Genomic DNA, 17904 nt, shown 5'->3' with positions numbered 1-17904 from the left:
TCCTCCCACACATGACCCACCCACCCATTGAAACACAGTGTTTTCTAATCAGGGGGCTTACAGCTGTTGCAACATTTAAGCAGGACAGGCTCCTTCCGATCACCTGACTAGGAAATCCCGAGACATGAGTAATTTTGTATGCTGTTAAAAATAAATATTGGGGCAATAATCACAGAAGAATTGTGAGACCAATGTCACACACAGGTACAGACACTATATTATGAACTACACCAACGTTACAGCCCCTGTAGCATAGTCAAATAATAAATAAAAAAAACTGGAATACCCCTCTAAAGCATACCTGTCAGACCCCCCCCCCAAAAAAAAAAAAAGTAACAATAATATGTTACTCAGTACATAATCCTGATGTGCATCTAATGTTTATGCCTTTATCATCAATATTTATTATAAAAATACCTATTTCTATTAGCACAGCATTAGAAATCCTCTCAGGGGAAGAGGTGTGTCCCTCCCTTTTGGTGATGGGAGGTCATCTCTTGTCCATGACTCGTGGACATGCCTGATGCTGCTGCAGTACTGGTTAGTGTCCCAGTAGGTATGGGGACACCTAGTGGTAACATTTTCTGGAAATATTCAAACATTTTTAACTCCTTAACGATGCAGGATGTATATTTACTTCCTGAGCCTGCTCCCGCCATATGACGCGGGGTCACACGGTGACCCCGCATCATATTGGGTCGGTCCCAGCGCCCATCAAAGGCCAGGACCTGCAGCTAATACATGACATCACCAATCGTGGTGATGCCCTGTATAAACCCTTCAGACGCGGCAATGAAAGCTGTGTCTGAAGTGAAATTGAAAGTATCCTGGCAGCTCAGTTGGGCTGTTCGGGACCGCCGTGATAAAGTCGCTGCATCCCGAACAGCTTACAGGACACGGGGAGTATCCCTATCTGCCTCCTCGGTGTCCGATCAGCAAATGACTGTTCCGTGCCTGAGATCCAGGCAGGAGCAGTCAAGCGCTGATAACACTGATCAATGGCATGTTAATACATGCCAGTGATCAGGGCTATAACACTGCAAAAAAATTTGAAAAAAAGTGTTAATATATGTGATTTAACCCCTTCCCTAATAAAAGTTAGAATCACCCCCCTTTTCCCATATAAAACTGTGTAAATAAAAATAAACATATGTGGTATCGCTGCATGCATAAATGTCCGAACTATAAAAATATATGATTAATTAAACCATATGGTTAATGGCGTACACGTAAAAAAAAAAATTCCAAAGTCCGAAATAGCGTATTTTGGTCACTTTTTATACTATTAAAAAATGTATAAAAAGCGATCAAAAAGTCTGATCAAAACAAAAATGTTACCAATAAAAACTTCAGATCACAGCACAAAAAATAGCCCTAAAACCACCCTGTACGGAGAAAAATAAAAAAAAGTTATAGGGGTCAGAAGAGGACATTTTTAAACATACAAATTTTCCGCCATTTTTCCGGAAGTAGGACAAAATCAAACCTATCTAAGTAGGGAATCATTTTAACTGTATGGACCTACAGAATAAAGATAAGGTGTCATTTTTACCCAAAAATGCACTGCGTAGAAATGGAAGCCCCCAAAAGTTACAAAATTGAGTTTTTTCTTCAATTTTGTCGCACAATGATTTTTTTTTTCAGTTTTGCCATGGATTTTTTAGTAAAATGACTAATGTCATTGCAAAGTAGAATTGGTGACACAAAATATAAGCCACAATATGGATTTTTAGGGGGAAAATGGATAGGGTTATGATTTTTAAAAGGTAAGGAGGAAAAAACGAAAATGCAAAAACTGAAAAATGCTGAGTCCTTAAGGGGTTAATCAACCATATTACAAAAGGTTTTAATTTTCATCAGTAACAACATATAAAAAGTTTTTGAATCTGACAGTGCCCGCTTAACTTCATTCACAATATCAAGGAGTATCATTCTGCAGACAGGTGGGATATAATGAATAATCTTCTAATACCAATGGAATAGAGATAACTCCTTTCTTTTCTTATTTATTCAATAAACTTGATTCATGACACTTCTGGTGTAGACAATTCAACATGCAAGATATAATGGAACATACCTCGGTCAGATGGAGAGAGACACAAGTGCAATCCTGCCACGCTACGTTTAATGGACACGGCTCCTTAGTCATGCGCGTGACTAAGGTGGCATGCCCTTAAATGTAGGGAGGCAGTTTGTACTCGTGTCTCTCTCATCTGACCGAGGTATGTTCCATTATATCTTGAGTGTGCTCAAGTGGTAACTATTGTGGACATTGTAGTGCCCTTTTAACCACTTAAGGACGAAGCCCATTTTGACCTTAAGGACCAGGCTAGTTTTTGTTTTTGCACTTTTGTTTTTTCCTCCCCCCCCCCCTTCTAAAAATCATAGTGCTTTCAATTTTGCACCTACAGACCTATATAAGGACTTGTTTTTTTGCACCATCAGTTGTACTTTGTAATGGCATCAATTGTTTAATAACAAAATCTACCGCAAAACCAAAAAATTTGTGGGATGAAATTGAAAAAGAAAATGCCATTTTGTAACTTTTGGGGGCTTCTGTTTCTACACAGTGCAATATTTATGTACCCAATTTATGTAGGTTTTAGAAAATTTAAATTTAAAAAAATTATAACTACATGCACCAAAATTTGTATGTTTAGACTTGTCGTCTTCTGACCCCTGTAACTTTTTATTTTTCCACATACAGGGCTATATGAGGGCTAATTTTTTGCACCATGGTCTGTAGACTGTTTTTATTAGTACCATTTTTGTTTTAATGGGACTTTTTGATCACTATTTATAAATTTTTTATGGTATATGAAGTGACCAAAAATGCACAATTTTTTTTATGTGTATGCCATCAACCATGTGGTTTAGCTAACCTTATGTTTTAATAGTTCGGACATTCATGCATGCTGCGTTACCACATATTATTATTTTTATTTTTTTATAAAAAAAATGGGAAAAGGGGGGTGATTTAAACTTTTAATAGGGAAGGGGTTAATTCACTTTTATTCACTTTTTTTTTAAAGCCCCCATAGGGGGCTATACCATGCACTCTTCTGATTACATATACTGATCAAAGCTATGCCATAGCATCGGCACACTGCAGCAGCAAAAGACAAATCGGACGGCAAGGAGGCAGGTAAGGACCTTCCCGCTTTCCACTCAGCTGATCGAGACCTGCAATGTCGCCACGGATATCCTGATCAGCTCCACTTAACTACCAGAACCGTTAACCCCACATTTTAGTCTAAAGGGTTAATTCTGGCATTGGCCTGATCGGCGGTGCCTGCATTAGCTGTGGGTCCTTGTTGCCCCCAACAACTGGGACCCACTGTGTTTATAGAATATAAACCATAGAATCACATTATGAATCACATTATGCTGGGTCTCTGTGGAGACATAGGGTGGTATAGTTTTTTTGTCTGTGATTTGTCGCAATTTTTCCTTTATGTCATTTTTTGCGACAAACAATTGCGCCAAATGGTTTAGAACAAAATCACTGATTTCACTTTGTTAGTCGTGATTTCAGTTACAATCATTCTTTGGTCTGGAATTCATTCATTGCGACTTTTCAATTTGGCGCAAGTTTTGGTGCAAATACCTTCATTTAGGCGCAAATCTACACCATGAATAAAGTGACAGAGAAAATAGCTAAAACAATAGAACGTCCCAAAGTCAGATATACTGCCTGGAATTCTAGGGTCTGCGCCTTTTGTAGGGCTACATTTGTGCCAAAATTACAAACTTGTGTATGACAATTGATAATTTTGGCGCAAATATGCTCCATTTGATGCAAAAAACATACATAAAATCACACATTGCTACACCATTATTGATACATGTCCCCCATAGTGTGAAGCTTCGTCACCTCGTCATTACATTGTTATATACAGCAGGAAGCGAGGAGAATGGCTCCTCATTCAGCCATTTAGGTGATTTTAAAATGAATGCCATTTAAAAAAATAACTTTTCTGCACAGTTCTGCATAGTTCATTTGTTACAAAATAAGCACAGGAGATATTTTTAACCCCTTAAGGACCTGGGGGTTTTCCGTTTTTGCATTTTCGCTTTTTCCTCCTTACCTTTAAAAAATCATAACTCTTTCAATCTTTCACCTAAAAATCCATATGATGGCTTTGTGCCACCAATTCTACTTTGTAATGACGTAAGTCATTTTACCCAAAAATCTACGGTGAAACGGAAAAAAATCAATGTGAGACAAAATTGAAAAAAAACGCCATTTTGTAACTTTTGGGGGCTTCCGTTTCTGCACAGTACATTTTTCGGTAAAAATGACACCTTCTTTTTATTCTGTAGGTCCATATGGTTAAAATTATACCCTACTTATGTAGATTTGATTTTGTCGTACTTCTGGAAAAAATCAAAACTACAAGCAGGAAAATTTATACGTTTAAAATTAATGTGATCTGAGGTTTTTAGCGGTTTCTAGCATTTTTGCATTGATAAGACTTATTGATCGCTTTTGATAAATTTTTTCATGATATGAAAAGTGACCAAAAATGCATTATTTTGGACTTTGGAATTTTTTGCGCGCACGCCATTGACCGTATCGTTTAATTAAAGATATATTTTTATAATTCGGACATTTCCGCATGCGGCAATACAACATATGCTTATTTTCATTTACACAGTTTTTTTTTATGGGAAAAGGGGTTTGATTCAAACTTTTAATAGGGAGGGGTTAAATGATCTTTATTCACTTTTTTCACTTTTTTTGCAGTGTTATAGCTCCCATAGGGACCTATAACACTGCACACACTGATCTTTCCCATTGATCACTGGTTTCTCATAGGAAACCAGTGATCGACGATTCTGCCGCTTGACTGCTCATGCCTGTATCTCAGGCACTGAGCAGTCATTCGGCGATCGGACAGTGAGGAGGCAGGTAGGGACCCTCCAGCTGTCCTGTAAGCTGTTTGGGATGCCGCGATTTCACCGCGGCTATCCCGAACAGCTCCCTGAGCTAACCGTCATGGTTTCACTTTCATTTTAGACGCAGCGTTCAACTTTGAATGCAGCGTCTAAAGGGTTAACAGCGCGTGGCTATTAGCTACAACCCACTATGGCCCCGCGTTATAGATCGGGAGCGGACTCCCGTACGCCCTGGGTCCTTAACAGGTTAAATAACATCAATGCTTACATTATAAATCTGTAATGTTATGATACTCCTTTCAAAGATTTAGGTACGTTTTTCAATAAGTGAAAAAGTATACAAAAATAATTTAGTTATTAATAACGACAAATTAATACATTATAAGGATATAGGTACAATCTTATTTAAATAGATGCAGCATAAAACCTTAATTTTGGGCATGAGTGCTGGGTGCTGGGCACTAGTAAGGTCACCAACAAGTCACTCTGATTTGGTCAATTTAATGCTAGGGCATTAAACTTTGTGCTACTATTGTAAATCTTTTTTATGTCCAGGACTCTTTATGGTGCATAAAATAAAAATGACAAATATATTTTTTTTATCCAAGAAAGTTTAATTGTACTGTGTACTATATGTGAATATTTGATAGGTTGGAATACCCAATAATGTAACATACAATGATTTTAGTAGATGTTTTACTGTTGGACTATTGCTGAACAGTATGTATCAATAATATACTCAGACCAGTTTGGACTAAAACATTTTATTTAACGATATGCAGAAAATCATCTACAAATGTATAAATCTAGCATTTCTATGTACATTTTATTCTTTAGAATTCCACCAAATGTCCGGGACATTGTGTATTGCACAGGAGTTTCTTTAATGGATGAAGATGTTTGGGAGTTTATTTGGATGAAGTTCCATTCTACCACAGCAGTTTCTGAAAAGAAGATTTTACTGGAAGCACTTACCTGCAGTGATAATAGAAACCTACTAAACAGGTCAGTGGATTTTAAATATTTTTCAACATTTCAATGGATAAATATTAGGTAAATTCACTGCACCAGAGATATTTTGCAATGTCTGGACCGGACAGATACCGGACTGGATGCACTGATTGTTTTAGCAGTTCATGATAGGTAAACCAGCCGTAGTTGATGGGCACAATTCATAAATAGCGTATATGCCAGTGGTCATGCATAAAAGACTAGACGCGTTTTAGGGTTGTATAATATAACCCTTTCCTCAGTAGTCATATGGTTGCCATAAACTATTCCCTTTTTATGGGAGCACAAATCCCGCCCGTTCACACATTCCTGGATAATAGTAAAAACTATGAAGGGAACCTATCAACGGATAGGTTCCCTAGAGAGCAATATTAAATGAAACAGAGGTAAGTATAGAGAGTGATGTGTGAATGCTGTTGAAAGATATGAAGGTGCATTTTTGCAGAAAAAAATATTTTATGAATGATATTAGGAGGATTAAGAATGAAATCAAATAAAGCAAGAAGTTGACATTCAATGAATTATAAAAACGACAGATATAAATATTAGATTAAAATCACTATTATTATTTTGCCCTATTATTGCATTAATTTTCTAATAATTTTAATTTAATATTTATATCTGTCTTTTTTATTATTCATTGAATGTCAACTTCTTGCTTTATTTGAGTTCATTCTTAATCCTCCTAATATCATTCATAAAATCATTTTTTCTGCAAAAACGCACCTTCACATCTTTCAACAGCAATCACACATCACTCCCTATACTTACCTCTGTTTCATTTAATATTGCTCTCTAGGGAACCTATCCGTTGATTCCATTCATTGTTTTTACTATTATCCAGGAATGTGTTAACGGGCGGGATTTGTGCTCCTATAAAAAGGGAATAGTTTATGGCAACCATATGACTACTGAGGAAAGGGTTATATTATACAACCCTGAAACGCGTCTAGTCTTTTATGCATGACCACTGGCATATACTCTATTTATGAATTGTGCCCATCAACTACGGCTGGTTTACCTCTCATGAACTGCTAAAACCATCATTGTATCCCGTCCAGTATCTGTCCGGTCCAGACATTGCAAAATATCTCTGGTGCAGTGAACCCGGCTCCAGCAGCAGCTGACGTCACACGCCGGCAACACAAGGTGAGCCCCTCGTATCCAGCGCAGGTCCCCGTCCCCCTCCAGCCAGCGGTGAGGACTTACCATCTCCAGCGCTTGCCAGCGCCATCGTCCTCCCGGCATTCTGCGACTATCGGCGCCTGCCAGCGCCATCAGCCAGAAGTGACCGCCACCGCACCTACTTGGATCTTGCTGGATTACACCGTTACCATCTGGGACCGTTGCACAGAGGACCCAGTGTACTGACACCATCTAGACACTGAGGTAACAACGCCTCCTACACAGGTTGCCACTACAAGGATCGGTAACATAACTTTGAAACTGTTGCAGACTGTTTAAATATTACAAAAAGGATACATTTTATTCTGAGCACTCAAAGAGGGAAACAATCACTTAAGCACTTTCAGCTATAGTTTGCTTGTCTTGTGCAGTCGGTGTCTGCTTATTAGCGGACGAATACCAGCTGCACATCAGAAATTAAATTTATGCCAGTGATATTGTAATAATCTATGCTATTTTAATTTCATGCATAACTGTCATTGAATGGTTGCTTTTATTGTATATGTTCTTCTCACATGGGCCCTGTGAGAAGTAACTAATCATAGTTTATTTATATATTATTTTAATAAATTGTTTACATTATTATTATATAAGCAGGATCTAGAGAATTATTCATATAATTACCTATAATCATACTCACTCACTTAGAAGTCCAGGCAATTTTTTATCTTTGGTTTTCCTTTTTGAGCAATTAAGGTATGGTTGCATGCCCTAGTTTGACCTCGGTGTGTATCAATAATTGTGAGCTGCACATACACCTATTTTTTCTAATTTACAAATCTGTTTTGCTTTCTGGAGCCAGTTGATAAATAATTTTTTTTTTTTTCCTGGATAACTCCTTTAAGCAGACACAAGCATTTACCAATGCCTATAACTGGGATAAGTACACAACCAATACCCACAGGGAAAGAAAAGAAAGAAACCTGTGGTATACTGGGACAATCCCCTATAATGCACTAACTATCCTTATCACATGGTAATTTAGGCAGCTGCAGTCTATGTTATACTTTTGTATGTGAGCTTATTAAAACACATTGGACAGGGCATATGATCTGGATCAATTGTTACAGCTGATGTCAAGGTGCACCAGATGTGTCATGGTCACCTGCCCAAGTAAATCTGCAGGTCAGATGGGGTAATGCTTAACTTTATGTTCACTTTGTCTGAAACCACTTTTCAAGGTTTTATCCAGTATTCTTTCAATCAAAGCCAGGAATGAATCTTTACGGATGAAAATGCAAAAGATGTAGCTTCTTTGTTAATACACTAGTGGCTTTGGCTAAAATACTTTAGTTATTCTTTTTTTATTTTTTAAAATAAGTGTTTTTCTTAAGGAAAAATTAACACCATTTTCCGTATTTATCTTAAAGGCTTCTGAACCTTTCCCTGAATTCTGAAGTAGTACTAGATCAAGATGCCATAGATGTTATAATTCATGTAGCACGAAATCCACATGGAAGAGACTTAGCCTGGAAATTTTTCAGGGATAAATGGAAAATTCTAAATGCAAGGTATGAAATGTCTTTCTAGAGTATTATTAAATATTTTTGTTCTAAATGAGCCCTGCACTTTGAAACATTATAACAAGCTAAGGAATGAACAGCTTTTCCCCAGCATATCTAACGATCAGTGGGGTCTGAGCACTCAGAACCTGATAGATCAAAACTTAAGACATGCTTCTGGGAAATGTAATTGTTATTATTATTATTTTTTTTTGTAAAGTGACAGACACTTTAATTGAAGATAAACTGGATAATGGTGGCCAAAAATTATGGTGAACGATTAATTTATAAATTGCATTATCCCACAATTATTTGCTTCTACTTGAACAATGACATATGTAGTCTATACACTTCTATACTCTACATATTGTTTTCGTTGGATTTCATATAAACCAGAAAAAAACTTGTGACTGAGAATAAAATTAGAAAAAAAAGTGTTAATTTATATTTTATACATCATGTTTTCTGTTGTGTTTAGATCAGTTGTAAAAAAAAAAAAGTAAAGTTAGGAAAAAGATGAGCATACAATACTACAAAGGCTGAAATATTGGCCCATATTTCAGCATTTCAATCTGAAATTGGATATTATGAGGCAACTGGCAAACATGGTTTTTGCTATAGGAAATCTGCCTGTCTACTAATGTTCAAAATATGTTCAAAGGAGACCAATAACCCCTTTTGTATGTCTGTGAATATTTCCTTTTCACAATTGATGTATTATAAAATATTCTTTGTCTTAGGTACGGAGAAGCATTATTTATGAATTCAAAACTTATTAGCGGAGTTACAGAATTTCTCAATACAGAAGAAGAACTAAATGAGGTACAACAAATTTTGTATAGTGTAAAAATACAAATAAACTTCTAACTAAATCCATTGAATATAAAGCAGGGGATTGAGTTCAAGAAAATTGTAATAACTGCTCCGTTCATAATAATTTTGCACCTGTTCCATCAGAAAGTGATAACAATAACACAAAGAAACTTTTTTTTTTTAAACATTCCATCTGTAGAATTAACCCCTTGGGGATGGAGGGTTTTTCCGTTTTTGTACTTTCGTTTTTTCCTCCTTACATTTAAAAAATCATAACCCTTTAAATTTTCCACCTAAAAATCCATATGTGGCGACAAAATTGAAGAAAAAACACAATTTTTTTTACTTTTGGGGGCTTCCGTTTCTATGTAGTGCATTTTTAGGTAAACATTACACCTTCTCTTTATTCTGTAGGTCCATACGATTAAAATTATACCCTACTTATATAGGTTTGATTTTGTCGTACTTCTGGAAAAAAAATCATAACTACATGCAGGAAAATGTACACGTTTAAAATTGTCATCTTCTGACACCTATAACTTTTTTATTTTTCCACATACGGGGTCATATGAGGGCTCATTTTTTGCGCCGTGATCTGAAGTTTTTAGCAGTACCATTTTGTATTGATCGGACTTTTTGATCGCTTTTTAGCTGTTCGGGATGCCGCAATTTAAACTTTGCGAAGCACCGCGATCAGTGCCGCGCACTATTAGCCATGGGTCCCAGCCGTTGTAAGAGGCCAGGCCCAACCCGCTATGACGTAGGAAGGGAGTGGGCGAAGGGCGTACACGTATGCCCTCCGTCCCCAACAGGTTAAGATATGTTCACACTGAGGAATTCACGAGGAATAATTTTGGTCAGGAAATTGTTGTCTTTTGTTATTTTATCCATCAAGTGGAATTCAAGCAGAATTCGGGCGGAATTTCCATGCAGAAATGAAGAGGAATGAAGGAAAAGGCTATTTAATTCTACTTTTCTGAATTCCGCTGGGTGGAAATTTTTTTTACCATTGACTACTATTGGATTATGCTCGCGGATTTTGCTTGAAGAATAAACATGTTCTTTCTTCAAGCGGAAAGGAATTCAGAATCTGAATTCCGCAAGCGGAATTTCCGCAGTGTGTGCAGGACAGCAAGAAAAAAATTTAAGTCAATGGGCAGAGGAGATAAGCATTAATTTGGAGTGGAGAATTCAAGAGGAATTACTCGAGTAAATTCCTCTTGAATTACTCACTGTGTACGCACCCTTATGAGTCATAACAGATTGTTTGTTATCAATTTTACAATATGTTTTTATCCATTGTTCTGATGACTTTTATGTCCAAATGGCAAAAAAACTGATGAATTTATCATTCGTAGACAACTCAATTAATAATATTTAATTTAACTTTACCGCCACATGCTCTCAATTATATTGTAACTTTTATTGTTTTGGTTTATAACCTATGAGAACATATTTAGATGTAACCTTCAGTTTATAATTCTTCAACTCTTTTATATTCCCAAGTGCTGTGTAACAAAGTTTTTTTATTTTTTTATTTTTTTTTTATCTCTGACAACTAATGAAGTAACTTATATACAATAATTGTTACATTTATCAAAAAAAACTGCTACTGGTGCTGCAATATGACTATGTGCATGATGCTTAACCTTACATAACACTTACAGAACCTATTAAAAGCATCAGTAGGAATACATTAACCACGATTTTGTTAATTTCTACTTAAAAAAAATAATTGTCATTATGAGAAACCTATTGAAATGAAAACATACAGTAACTCTAGGACACTTAACTAAACTAATACACCCACAGAACTGTGCCCTAAAGTGCATTGTGTGTCACAATTTCCCTGTGAACCAGTAAAAAACTCTTAAAAGAAACATTTAATGCAATTTGTAACTCCAATTTGAAGGTCTCATGAAATTTATATGACTAAACAGAATATTGAAGTATTTCCCCTTCAACCCCCCTATCTGAAACATTAAAACAGTGTTTATAGGGTGGACGGTAACCTGCTTGAATGGCTTAACTAACTAGTATACCCAGTACTATGGTATTAGAGGTATGTCATTATTTTAATAGGTTTGTAATGTTACAGTGGGGCAAAAAAGTATTTAGTCAGCTACTAATTGTGCAAGTTGTGCAAGTTCTCCCATATATTAGAGGCATGTAATCATAGGTATACCTCAACTTTTAGAGACATAATGAGAAAAAAAATCCATAAAGTCACATTGTCTGATTTGTAAATAATTTATTTGCAAATGATGGTGGAAAACACAAACTTTCAACTCCCTCCAAAGGTTATCTATGGAGTTGAGATCTGGAGACTGGCTAGGCCACTCCAGGACCTTTAAAAAGCTTCTTACAAAGCCACTCCTTCGTTGCCCGGGTGGTGTGTTAGGGATCATTTTCATGCTGAAAGACCCAGCCACGTTTCATCTTCAATGCCCTTGCTGATGGAAGGACGTTTTCACTCAAAATCTCACGATACATGGCCCCATTCATTCTTTCCTTTACATGGATCAGTTATCCTGGTTCCTTAGCAGAAAAACAGCCCCAAAGCATGATGTTTCCACTCTCATGCTTCACAGTAGGTATGGTTCTCTTTCGCCTCCAAACACCACGATTTGAGTTTTTGCCAAAAAGTTCTACTTTGGTTTCATCTGACCATAAGACATTCTCTGAATCCTCTTCTGGATCATCCAAATGCTCTCTAGCAAACTTCAGATGGGCCTGGATATGTACTGGCTTAAGAAGGGGGGCATGTCTGGCACTGCATGATTTGAGTCCCTGGTGGCGTAGTGTGTTACTGATGGTAGCCCTTGTTACTTTGGTCTAGCTCTCTGCAGGTCATTCACTAGGTCCCCTGTGTGGTTCTGAGATTTTTGCTCATTGTTCCTGAGATCATTTTGACACCACGGAGTGAAATCTTGCATGGAGCCCCAGATCGAGGGAGATTATCAATGGTCTTGTATGTCTTCCATTTTCTAATATTTACTCCCACAGTTGATTTCATCACACCAAGCTGCTTGCCTACTGCAGATTCAGTCTCCCTACCTTGGTGCAGGTCTACAATTTTGTTTCTGGTGTCTTTGGTCTTGGCCATAGTGGAGTTTGAAGTGTGACTGTTTGAGGTTGTGGACAGGTGTCTTTTATACTGATAACAAGTTCAAACAGGTGCCATTAATAAAGGTAATGAGTGGAGGACAGAGGAGACTCTTACAGAAGAAGTTATAGGTCTGTGAGAGACAGAAATCTTGCTTCTTCGTAGGTGACCAAATACTTATTTTTTTAACCATAATTTGCAAATAAATCCTTTAAAAATTAGAAAATATGATTTTATGGATTTTTTTCTCATTATGTCTCTCATAGCTGAGGTACATACATATGATGAGAATGACAGACCTCTCTCATCTTTTTAAGTGGAGAACTTGCACAATTGGTGGCTGACTAAATACTTTTTGCCCCACTGTATATAATTTCTCTAGAGGACAGTAAGGGAGGGAGTAAATGTAGGCCCTTACTGTCTGGTACTTACTACTTAGCGAACCAGGGTGCACATTTATACCCTGTGGCATGTCATACTGAATAACATTATTATTTCACTAACACAGCACACTCTTTATGCATGTTAAGACAAGGCAAAGTGCTCTACACCCCTATTGAGGCTCTCGGTAGGCCAGAAATAGCCTTCTTAAGTGATTCACCGCAAATAAATATGGTCCAAAATTTTTTTTCCGGAAAGTTCAATGAATTGGGCGAATCTAATTTTTCAAAAGTTCACACATCTCTAGCCCTGGAGCCTAGACTGCACTAAATGGGGATTAATTAAGCTATTTGTTTAATTGAATCGTGAAGATATTCAAATTCATTGCATAGCAATTTTTTTCTGAAATTCGTAACAAATTTGGATTCGTCAGATTTGATTCGCTCATCCCTACTGACCGGGATGACCTTGTGGCTGCTGACCCTCTGGTACTAACCAAAACCCTCAATTAGGTGTTGTACTCTGAGCATGACAACCTTTGGTAAGAAGTACAACTAACAATACATTTATTTCATATTATCTGAAGGTCCTCACGAGGTGAGCGCCTGTTTCTTTTCTTCTTTCCATTTACACAAGGCAAAAAAATGGGCCATAAGGGGTTAAGAGTAATTTCTCTATGGTATAAACACCTGCCTGTTTAAAAAGCTATGTAAATGTAAAGTATCTCATTGGACATTGATTGCAAACTTTTAAAATCTTGTGCTGAATAAAAAAAAAAATCTTATTAAAACAGTTCCTTCTCACTGCCTATACACTTTATTTTCTTTCAATAGTTGCCATGAAAATGAAACCACAATTAATAATGAGCCTGATGTCAGCAAAAATGAGACAACCTTTTAAATTGTCTTTTACTAAAGCAGCAAAAAATTTCTAAATTTAATTCAGTTCCACAAGCATTGCTTTAAAATATTGTCTGTCAAACTGACATATAGCTGTAAATTAATATAAATGTTCAGCTTTCAAGATGTTAGTCATTTTTTTTATCTAGATGTAGTGTACTTTTTATCTATGGTTCAGAACTATATGATAAAAATTATTACATTTCAAAACAGATGTCTATACATGTATGAACCAAATATTATCTGAGCATATTTACCATACAGTTTCTCAAGTTAAAATTTTATGAGTTGCTCATTCATAACACATATATGTAATATGTCATAAATGTGTTTACTATTAAGAATGTATAAAGTTTTTTTAATAATTCTATAGAGAATACAGTAAGTGTTCATAGAGTTCTTTTTTTACTACTTTGAGCTCCATTATGTAAAAAGGCAAAAAGTAGTCAACATTTTCATTGCAGCTGTTATAGACAGTACTTTAAATGTTTGATTTATTTAAATTTGCTTTCAAATTTTTATCATCCCTTCTTCTTTGAAGGGTCCAACCACAAAATGCTGATCAGCACACCTGTTTTCAGGTTGTGTGTGGTATTACAACTTGGCTCCATTCACTTCAATGGAACTGAGATCCAATAAATATTAGATGGTTTGTTTCAGCCAAACCTGGCAAGATAGCATTGAACAGAAAGGAGGATGAACTATTACATGATCATAGCACATAACGTCTTTCTAATCGCTCCTCCAGCCAATTAGGAAGCATAGGGAGGTTATAAGAGCCTCTATAAAAGCCTATTTACATAGCTTCAGCAGCAATTTTAGAAATAGCAAGTTTTAGATGAAGATCTCTATGAGGGACAGTGATCACAGAACATCACATAGGACCAGACAAACACAATAATTGTTGTTAAAAATAGCACTGCAGAGAGTGTTCTGAATCTTTTCTTTAAGTCTAAAATCTGTTTTATTGGAAGTGAAGCATTCCAATCTTTGGTTTCTGATGTACACTTTTTTTTTAATGAAAAGTAGTGCATAGAGAGTTTTGTGTCACTTTTGAACATTTTTTTTTATCCCAAATTCAAGTGTGTCAGTTTTTTTTTATTGTACATTAATTGTTGTGAAAATGTAAGTTTACATTTTCAATGTGTAATGCTGAGTAGAGAGTGTGCAATATTTAGGCCTCATCCACACATTCTGTGTTCTGTCTTGGTCTTTTTGCAGATAGAGATGGAATTCCCCTAACAACAGGCATTGAACAGCAGTATGCAAGTTAAGCTAAGACCTGAGATAAGACCCTAATGATCACGATTATAGGGCTACTTTTCTGGAATAAGGAGACATGTTTGCAAATTGAATTAATTTACAAATGTGCTAGAAATCCCATCAACTATCAAAAGGACAAAAGCTGCTTGAAATGACAGTGACTATTTAACAGCTGAATTCCAAACAGCCATTTTAGCAGTTTTAAATACATTCTTTTGAAGCAAAAACAATAGCAGATACAATGGAGGAGAATTACTAGTCTTTTCTTTATTCTTTTTCAACTTTTTGGGTCCCCTTTTAGATTGAAAAATTGTATGCGTTGATCTTCCGTAAAGAAGTTTCATGCTGAAAAACGTATCCTCTATGCAAAGGATAGAGGATATGTTTTAGATCGCAGGGCATTCGACTGCTTGGACACCCTGAAATCTCCTGTACAGGGCCCCAGCTCTCTCCGGGAATGGTGCATCACGACCCTCACAGGAAGCAGCAGCTGAAACACACCTTCCATATATATCTCTTTGGGAGAGCTGAAGATAAAGATAGCCGAAAGGCTCTCCCATAGAGATACATGGAGGGGGCGTGTCGGCACACCACGCTCACTAGGGGACCCATGATCTAAAAATTTAATTAACAGCAAAGAGAGAATGTCTGTGTCATGCACTGCTTTTTGAGATATATTTATTATTTCTATCGATAAGTGTTGCTTGTAAGTACAGTTACCTTAAATGATAAGATAATGTAGCATGTAGACATGTTCTGTAAACTATTACTTACTTATTTATCCATTTATTCCTTTTGCTCTATTTTCCAGCTAAAACATTTTATACAACTTCATAAAGTTGGATCAGCAGTGGCTCCTCTGTCTCGAGCCCTCGAAACTGTAGATGCAAATGTACGATGGCAACTCCTCTACAGGGAAGAGCTCTTTCAGTGGTTAAGGAAAACACTGAAACAATAAACTTTTGAACCTTCAAGTACTGATCCAGAATTTCCAACAGAGTGTCATTTCTTGGAAAAGACCAGAATGCATGCTGTAAAATTAATTGGAAACAGCAAAATGGGGCACAATGTGACCCACTATATTTTTGCACTTGGCTCTTTTTCAAACAAGAAGAAACTTTTTCAAATTAAATGACTATAAAAGATTATAATACAACATCCTGGCTTCCTGGGAAAACATTACATACAAAAGCATGTTGATGTTACTGTTTTCAACCTATATTTTGTGCATGGTCGTGTAGTCAGCCTGTGAACTCCAGCATGCTTACCTTAACTGTCCAGGTTTTTGTATATGAGCTGCTGTTACATCAAGAGGGGCATTAAGCAAAAGCACAATGACAATATATATATATATATATATATATATATATATATATATATATATATATATATGACAATCAGTGTCTTCAAGAACTCAAGATGAAGGATAAAATATCCTATGACAACTAGTGCTGAAAGTGTGCAGAACCTCATTGTACTAGTATACAGATTGTCTAGCAGTGATTGATATTTCTATTAAAAACTACAAAATATTTTGAGAATCAAACAATGTAATATATAAATGCATATTAAATGATTTATATTGCTTTTCTAACATGCTTTTGTCAGTATTTTAAAAAGTGAGTTGAAGAGGCAGGTTTTTTAAATGCTGACTATCTTGAAGCATATTTCATATAGGCAACGTAGCTAGGGGTTGAAAGCTGGTCAACTTTAGGGAAACTGTCACTATTCTGGGATTTAATTGAGATTGCAATATCTAAGATACTGGGGCAGATAAATAAAACTGTCTAATTAGACATTAGATGGCGTAGATGCACCAGATGTCTAACAATGAAACATGAGCATTTTAAAACTGTTTAATCAAAGTGTACACCTTTTTTAGTAGCTTACTATTATGCCAGAAATGTACAACCAAATTTGGCAAATTTTTTCAATACAGTGTCACATTTAACAAAACCACTTTTCAATGAAGCCACAACCAAGTTCCACTAAGAGAGTCCTTTATTGGGTCAGCAGCAAAGCTGTCTTAAAAGTATCTAAAATCTAAAACACATCACATAGGTTTTACAAGTCATTTTAGGCTATGTTCACACAATGTACTTTTAGGTGTAACTAAGTATATAGAAGGAATCAATCACTGCACTCACTGATATTACAATCGTGCTTAAAACTTTATTCCATACCACAGGAGATAAGGCTGTTACAGCGAGGGAGTGGAACATAATGGACAACATAAGGTTCACAGTGTTCCGCTGCTTCTACTGGTCTTAAGTCATCAGCCCTGGTGCCACCCTTAATCCCTTCCCGACCCATGACATACATGTACAGATACTGGCCACTACTCGCAGAATTCTGCAGCGCCCGGTAAGATGGTAGCTACCCCTGCAGCCCGCACCCAGCATTCGGAACAAAATGTTCTGGATGCTGGGGCAGTGGATTACCCCTTTAAACTTTTGTAGAAAATTTGAAAAAATGCTCATAATAATATAAGCCTTCTAATGTCAAAAAAAGTAAAAGAATGTTTAACAAATGATGCCAACATAAAGTAGACATGTTGTGGATGTGAATTAATAACTAAATTTATTTGGCATGACTATTTCTCTTACAAGTAGAGAGTTTCAAACAAAGAGAAAAGTAAAATTTTCAAATTTTTTCACAATATTTTAGAGTTTTTCGAAAAATCGCTTCTTGCATTAACAAAAATTTACCGCTAATATAAAGTACAATATGTCTTGCAAAAACAATCTCTGCATCACTTTGCTAGGTAAAAGCAGGTCAAAGTCATTACCACTTAAAGAGACACATATCAGATTTGAAAAAACAGACTGGGTCATGAAGGCCAAAA

At 36.3% G+C, this 17904-nt stretch overlaps 1 protein-coding gene across 1 annotated transcript in view; it reads left to right on the top strand.

Moving 5' to 3' along the window:
• The window catches only part of TRHDE (thyrotropin releasing hormone degrading enzyme), a 670942-nt gene extending 654314 nt beyond the window's left edge, over positions 1–16628 (top strand). Inside the window, exons 16-19 of the mRNA XM_056574110.1 lie at positions 5737–5904; positions 8466–8606; positions 9338–9419; positions 15871–16628. Coding sequence (XP_056430085.1) covers positions 5737–5904; positions 8466–8606; positions 9338–9419; positions 15871–16017 — 538 coding nt within the window. The 3' untranslated portion in view covers positions 16018–16628. The remainder of the gene's footprint in view (positions 1–5736; positions 5905–8465; positions 8607–9337; positions 9420–15870) is intronic.
• The last annotated feature ends 1276 nt before the right edge of the window (positions 16629–17904 follow it).

This window comes from Hyla sarda, chromosome 4 (assembly GCF_029499605.1).
Source record: "Hyla sarda isolate aHylSar1 chromosome 4, aHylSar1.hap1, whole genome shotgun sequence".
NCBI lineage: Eukaryota > Metazoa > Chordata > Amphibia > Anura > Hylidae > Hyla > Hyla sarda.
This window is presented reverse-complemented; position numbering and strand designations above follow the sequence as displayed.